Source organism: Aotus nancymaae, unplaced genomic scaffold (assembly GCF_030222135.1).
Source record: "Aotus nancymaae isolate 86718 unplaced genomic scaffold, 86718_ANA_hifiasm-v0.15.2.pri h1tg000040l, whole genome shotgun sequence".
NCBI classification, from domain to species: domain Eukaryota; kingdom Metazoa; phylum Chordata; class Mammalia; order Primates; family Aotidae; genus Aotus; species Aotus nancymaae.
In genome coordinates this window covers 120,348,541-120,355,997 of record NW_026988454.1, presented here as the reverse complement: position 1 = coordinate 120,355,997, position 7,457 = coordinate 120,348,541, and the positions used below count along the sequence as shown (strand labels likewise).

Here is a 7,457-nt window from a genome sequence, read left to right as displayed (position 1 = left end):
AAGAAATGTCCCCAGGGTAGGGCCTTTGCTGACACCCCCTTAAGAGGAAGAAGGAATTTTGGGCACAGCAGAGGGCATGGCCCTGACCCACCCACCCTCTCAAGGACCATGTGCAGGCTAAGATATCTGGAGCCACATCATGAGCTAAATGCAGGGCTGACCTCTTCCCGTCTGTCATTCCTTTAATTCCTACCACATCCTCAGGAGGTAGACATTGCCATCTCCCATTACAAATAGGGAAACTGAGGCACAGAGAGTTTCCGTCACACAGCAAGTCATGGCAGAGCCAACGTTTAAATGCAATCTGGGCCTGGCGTGGTTTCTCACACCTGTAATCCCAGCATTTTGGGAAGTTGAGGCAGGAGGATGGCTTGAGCCCAGGAGTACAAGAGCAGCCTGGGAAACATAGTAAAACCTAGTGTCTACAACAAATGCAAAAATTAGCCAGGTGCGGTGGTGTGTGTCTGTAGTCCCAGCTACTCAGGAGGCCAAGGCAGGAGAATCCCTTGAGCCCAGGAATTTGAGGTTGCAGTGAAGTATGAACACTCTGCTGCTCTCCAGCCGGGGCAACAGGGCAAGACCCTGTCTCAAAAACAAAGGAAAAAAAGCAAGTCTGCTTGGTTTTGCTGCTCCCTGCCTTCCTGGACCCAACATGTGGCCTTGTACTCCAGCATGCCTGGGCCCATGGGGGGAATGAAGGTGGCCGCCCACTGGCTCATCTACTGTCTCACCATGCCCTCTCATCTGCAAGTACCCCATCTGTGAGGCCTTTGCACACTCTGTGTCCAATGCCTAGAATGCCCCTCCTCCTTCCATGCACCTTCCCTCTCCCCTTGTCAGTCTGGTCCCTCATGACCCAGCTTAATGTCCCCTCTGCTCCTTTTTCTGACCCCACACAGAATCATGACTGCAGGCTCACATGTCCGCCTCCCCGTGTCCACACCATCACCGGGATGAGCTGGCCCATATCCGCCTACCTATCCCCAGCATCCAGCACAGGGCCAGCTCAAAGTGGGTGCTCAGGGTTTGCTGAGTGAGTGAGCACCCACTTTGCTCCACAAACCCACTGCATCCCAGCCAGTCTTCTTGCCCTCGGGTTGAGTTAGGACTGTTGTCTGGACAAGAGGGACCATGGAGGTCTCCCTGCCCCACCCTCCATTGCTCAGATGAGCAGCTAGGGCTGAAGATGAAGTGGGCAGGGGCTCAAGAGGGGATATTTAAGTCTCTCTGATGACACAAGAGCAGGTGAGCCACAAATGTTTGTTGAACGAACATTTGACTGACTGTTTGAATAAATGAATAAATGGGTGAAAAGCACCACTTCCTGGCCACTTTCCGATCCTGCCAGGGACAGAAATCTTAGGTCTCACAGCAACTGGAGGTATCAGTACTCCTGGAGCGTTTTCATTTTATAAGCAGAGGCTGGGCACACTCCACGAAAGAGCCTCTTTTGGAGGTGGGGAAGCTTCCCAGGCAGCTGCGCAGACCTCTGGCTGGTGGAGGTTTTCCAGAAGGCCTGGTTTGGGAGGTATTAGGGAGGGCCTTCCCGTCTTCTTCGTATTTCCAGCCAACTCTGCCTCTTTAGCTTGTCCTAACCCACAGTGGGACTAGGGCATGTCCCTGAAGCCCACGGGCCTCAGTTTCTTCAAGTGTAAAGAAGGAGGCCATACCCCACATCTCAGCTCTTCAGGCCACCATGGGATAAGGCTTGGTGACATGGCAGCAGGAGGGCCGGGCCCGGGGGTTGGGGAGACAGGCTGAGGGGAAAGGCCAATACCTACGCCACCCTCAGCCCTGACCAGGACTGAGGACTGTCTTCTTTCATGTGTAACAAGCCCCTCGCTCCTTGGCCACTGCAGGGATGAGAGGAGAGGGAAGGGCCCCCATCCCGAGCCCTGCACCAGGGTCCTTGCTGGCGGCAGGCACCGCTCCCCGGCCTCACAGAAGACAGATCACTCCCTTAATCACTCTGGAAAAGAACCCCAAGCCGATATAATATTATAATTAATTAATTCACTAAAAAGGTATTAAATTTCTCTCCCCCCTGTGGATATTATCTGAATTCATTGACCTTTAGAAAAATCACCCTCTAATTGTAACCAGGTCCAAAAGCATTTGCAGCCCGTCCCTTTTACATTAATAATATCTTCCCAGACTTGGCTCTGGCTGCTTAAATATTGTATAAATTCCACTGCCCCCCTTGGAAAGAAGAGAGCAAAGAAAAAAGATGAGGCTGGAGGAGTCTGAGAGGGGGATGGGGTCTGGACCCTGAGAGGTGGGAGTCCCAGGAGGTGAGGGGTGGGATGTGAGGAGGTGGAGGTGCACCCAGGTGCCTGGGAAGGGGCTCTCTAGCAGCTCCAGCTGAGCCAGGCAGCTTGGAGGACAGGTGAGGGGCATGGGTTTTGAGATAGAGCACCGGGCATGGGTTGGGAGCAAGAGTGTTGAACCTGAGGTTAGTTTTAGGAGGCTATGTATATGTGTCTGGGGAGAAGGTGCGTAGTGTGTATCAGACTCTAAGTTAATGGCATCAAATAGTAAAGAAAGAACCTTTGCTTTAGAGGAACCATGTGTGATGGAAATGTGGAATCCCAAGCAGCACATTCCGAGGCCCTGTGACCCCCTCCCGGGCTGCCACTCCAACTCCGGCCTCCCAAGCCCTGTTCCACGGATGGTGGAGCTGGCCACCCAGCAGGTGCAGCTGGGCATGCAGAACTTCCTAAGGCTGAGGAGGTAGGTACTAAGGCAGAGCGAGCAGCTGATGGGGACAGACAGACAGATACAGGAACCGGAGCTGAGGGCAGAAGGGTCAGGGGCTGAGGTGCTGTTTGCATCCTCCACCCTCACCACCTCTGCTCCCCCAGCACCCTGGCTCCTGCTGTGGGCCCCACAAGGAATCCAAGGGAGCTACAGCTGCTCGTCTTCCCCTGCCTAGCTTTGACCTCTTCCTCTGCTTCCTCTCCCACTGTACGTGTCGTTTGTTCTCTAAGCCTCCCTAAAATGAAGGGGCAGGACAGGCCCATCCCTCCTGTGTCCACACCAGCCAAAGTCCTTACTCTGCCTTTTTATTTTTTAGAAACAGGGTCTTGCTGTATTGCCTAGGCTGGAGTGCAATAGCATGATCATAGCTTACTGTAGCCTCAAACTTCTGGGCTCAAGCAATCCTCCCATTTCAGCCTCCTGAGTAGCTAAGACCATATGTGTGCACCACCATGCCTGGCTAATTAAAAAAAAAAAATTAGAGTTAAGGGTTTGGCTATGTTGCCCGGGCTGGTTTTGAACTCCTGGCCTCAAGTAATCCTCCTGCCTCAGCCTCTTGAGTAGCTGGCATTACAAGTGCAAGCTACCACACCTGTCCCTACTCTGCCTTTTAAAAAAGAATTTCCAGGCTGGTCGCAGTGGCTCACACCTGTAATCCCAGCACCTTGGGAGGCTGAAGTGGGTAGATCACCTGAGGTCAGGAATTCGAGACCAGCCTGACCAACATGGTGAAACCCCATCTCTACTAAAAATACCAAAAAAAAAAAAAATTTAGCTGGGTATGGTGGTGGGCACCTGTAACCCTAGCTACTTGGGAGGTTGAGGTAGGAGAATCACTTGAACCTGGGAGGCAGAAGTTGCAGTGAATGGAGATTGTACCATTGCACTCCAGCCTGGGCAACAAGAGCAAAACTCCGTCTCAAAAAAAAAAAAAAAAAATCCCCTATAGACCTGACACCTGGAAAGCTGTTGTCCACCAAATAAATCTTGCTAAAGGATACATTCCCCTATTATCAAATCAGAGTGGTTCTCAAATCAGAGTCGTTCATAATCACCAGCCAGACTCCAATCCAGCCACAAGGTGAGGGTCCTTCAGGCTGGTCTCAGAAACAAGAACACTTTCTGGTGTTTCATTGAAATGCTGGAAGTAGTCCCTGGGCCGGCCTCAGCCAAATCGGTAGGACTGCAGGACTCCCAGACAGGGTGGAAGCCACCCAGGCAGACAGTTTGGAATGTACAATGAAGCTGAGACTCCTCCACGCCCACCAGCCAGAGCAGGCAGCTGACTAGTCCTGGCCCAGGGCACCCTCTTGTGGACAGAACCCCACTCACACCCTCTGTCCTGTAGAATGTGAGGTCCATATCCCAATCCCAGAGGTGGTGGCCAGGCTGAAGGAGCCCAGGGGCAGGAAACCAACAGGCAGGTGGAGGGCGGGGACATCAGTGATCTTTGGGACATCAGTGATCTTTTTTTTTTTTCCTTTTAAAAAATGTTTTAAATTTTTATTTCTTTTTAGCTGACCTCTGCTGGCAGAAAGGGCTATCAGTGATCTTGAAGGGCCATGCGAGGAAGCAGGTGGGCAGCTCTCCACTCCACTGAGTGAATCCCCAGGGGGAAGTGGAAGAGCCAGTGGGATCGCGGAGATTTTGCAGGGGCCTGAAGGACCGGCCTTGGGACTTCCCGGAGCCTCCACCGCCCCCGGCCAAGGCAGCCCAAACCTAGATCATCAGGTGTCTCCCAGAGTACAGGGCTTGCCCCAGACGGGGCTCAGAGGGGTTTCCAGGGCATGGGTAAGTCCCAGGTGGTGGGGTGGAACCTGGAACTAGGAGGAGGCGCCAGCGCCACGGCTGGCTTAGGCTCCACAAGGTCATCCCCGGCTCTATCTGACCTTGAGATTAATCCTGCAGCCCGACCGCCATCAGCACCCAGCCGCCCGGCCCCCTTTCCTTCGCTCCCCTCGCACGTTAATTGCTCAACGTTGATTTGATCGCTCCTTTTGCACAGAGGAAATTGCCCTCTTAGCCATTTTCATCCTGGGATTTTTTTTTTTTTTTTTTAATTAGGCCCCTTCAGCCTCTCAGGGCGATGACGAGGAGCCATTTTGGTCTCCGCCTGAAGCGACCGTGGAGAGCGGAGGAGAACTGGAAGAAGCCCGAGAAGACCTCCCCATTCCCGCGGGGCACCAGGGCTCCAGCAGCCACCACTCCACCCAGGCCATGTCCCCTTCCTGGGCGAGGTCATAAACTCCAGCATCTCCGAGCAGAGGCCCCAGGGCTGCAGCACGGAGGAAGGGCCTCGCCCAGGCCTCGCTGCCAGAGCCAGAGCGGGGCGGGGGGGAACCCGGGCCCGTGACCCCCACGCAGCGTCCCGGGCTCCCGTCTCCTCCCTGTCTAGCTTAGGGGAGTCCCTTTCCCCAAATCCCTAGCAGGACGCAGCCCCTCAGTTACCAGGAAGCCCGTCTGGCCAGAGGACGAGCGCCCAGCTACAGCTTCTCAACCCGGGTGGCCGCCCACCTGAGGATGTCACCCGCAGAACAGAAGTGGGACAGGAGAAGCATGCCCCCTACTCCGGACCCAGGGTGCCCCAAATAAGCAGCTAAGGGCGGCGGACTTGGTTTGTCAGCCACCCGCCCCCTACTGCAACTCCTGGTCTCCCTCCGGCCACAGCTGGAGTCGTGGGATCGGCATGGTCGCAGCGCCACCTCGTGGCCGTAAGGAGGGACCGTGCCCCCATCAGCACCCAAACCCCTCGGCTTCCCCGGGCAGGGCTGAGGCTTGAGGACACCAGGCGACAAGCAAGTTGCCTCTTCCCTGTACCCCCCACCCCGACCCCCTTCAGGCAGCATCCGCACTCTGGAAGGGGCCCACTGGGTTGAATCCTCCTGTTCGCTGTCAGCCCTAGACCCACTCCAGAGACAGGACCACCGGGTACAAAGCACAGTGTTTACTAAAGGCACAAAGTGGAGGATCGGAAGGCAGCTGCTCTTCCGGCAGTGACCCCTCCCGCTTCTGGCAGCCCCCGCGCTCGAACCACCTGGTGGAGAGCTGTTAGCACCAAACGGGGGGTGCCCACCTGTGGGAGGGCCTGAGGACCAGGCTGCGGGGCGGGCTGGTTGCCATCTGAGTCCCAGAAAGGCAGGCCTGGGCACCCCCAGGAGCAGTCGCCTCAGATGAGGAGCTTCCTGAAGCCCCCCAGCATGTCCTTCACTGGTAATGAGGGGGTCAGTCTCAGAAGACAGGGCGTCTCCACCAGGTCCTCTTCTCACCTCTAGAACACCCTGCCCACTCCCTGCCCCCCGATTCCATCTCTGGGAGAGGAGCTGAAGGCCTCTTCCCACCCTGCCAATCAAGAGGGCTGCCCGGGGGTGCTTCTCCTGACCCCACAGGCTGCCAGACAGGCACTAAGTCCAAACGGGGGCCAACAGGGAGGAGGGAGGCAGGGAGGTGGCTACTTCACACACAAGTGCAGCCTGAAGGGTGGGAGGGAGGTGCCCCAGGCCCTCCCAGCCCCCAGGCCAGCCCCTGTTCCCTAGCACAGGGGCAGCCAGGGTCACAGCACATCGCCCTCCTCCATGCTGAAGCTGCTCCGGCGGCTGCTGGCCTTGGAGGCCTCAGGGGACATGGTGGACAGGAGTGGATCAGAGGCCAGCGGTAGCAGTGAGTCGTCCAGGAGCATGAGGTCCAGATCCTTCTTGGACAGGCCGGGGAATGGGGAGCCATGCTCTGGTGCCAGGGGTTCGGGGTATCCTGGGGGACCCTCGTCCTCCCTGCCCCCAAAGCTCAGGCTGTGGCTGAAGTCCAGGTGATGGAATGGGGACGGTGGCTGGGTGGGCAGGGGCAGCGGGGCTTGTGGGGGCAGAGCCGGCAGTGGCTCAGGGTCAGGGACCTCAGCCCCCAGCATCAGGGCCTCCCCTGGGCCCTCTTCACTAGGCAGCTCCTGCTTCACCACCTGCTGGGCCAGCTCCGCCATGTTCATGCCAGATGGGGAAGTGGTAGGGAGGCCATGCACTCGAGCCTGCATCTCCAGCTCCTGCAGGGGAGGAGATAGAAGGCTGGGGAACACACCCATGGGCACCAGCCACCAGGCCCCCCTCCCCTGGGCCTCCATCATAGCACTTGCCCCTGCCCAATGGCACAGAGCAAGGTGTTTCCGTTAGAAGAAAGCATATGGTAGTTCCAGAGCCTAGACCAGTGTTTCTTCAGACTACAAGTCATAATTCATTAGTTGGTTGTGAAACCACTGTAGTGAGTCTTGACCAGCTTTCTATTTTTTTTTTTTTTGAGACGGAGTTCCGCTCTTGTTACCCAGGCTGGAGTGCAATGGCACGATCTCGGCTCACCACAACCTCCACCTCCTGGGTGCAAGCAATCCTGCCTCAGCCTCCCGAGTAACTGGGATTACAGGCACACGCCACCATGCCCAGCTAATTTTTGTATTTTTAGTAGAGACGGGGTTTCACCTTGTTGACCAGGATGGTCTTGATCTCTTGACCTCGTGATCCACCCGCCTCGGCCTCCCAAAGTGCTGGGATTACAGGTGTGAGCCACCGCGCCCGGCCCAGCTTTCTATTTTTTTAATTGAAATTGCGTTGTCTAGACTAGACCAGAAATTATTAGAATGTATTGCATCTATTAAGGATGAGCAGAGCATTCCTTCATGAAACTTGATTTTCTACTTTGAGTGTGCCTGTGTGTGCTTG

At 55.9% G+C, this 7,457-nt stretch overlaps 1 protein-coding gene across 4 annotated transcripts in view; it reads right to left on the bottom strand.

Moving 5' to 3' along the window:
- Window positions 1–5,679: 5,679 nt before the first annotated feature.
- Window positions 5,680–7,457, bottom strand: part of TFEB (transcription factor EB) — a 52,914-nt gene continuing 51,136 nt past the window's right edge. For all 4 annotated transcript variants that reach the window (XM_012448628.3, XM_012448627.3, XM_012448624.3 and 1 more), the window contains exon 9: window positions 5,680–6,787. In XM_012448628.3, coding sequence (XP_012304051.2) covers window positions 6,308–6,787 — 480 coding nt within the window. In that variant the 3' untranslated portion in view covers window positions 5,680–6,307. The remainder of the gene's footprint in view (window positions 6,788–7,457) is intronic.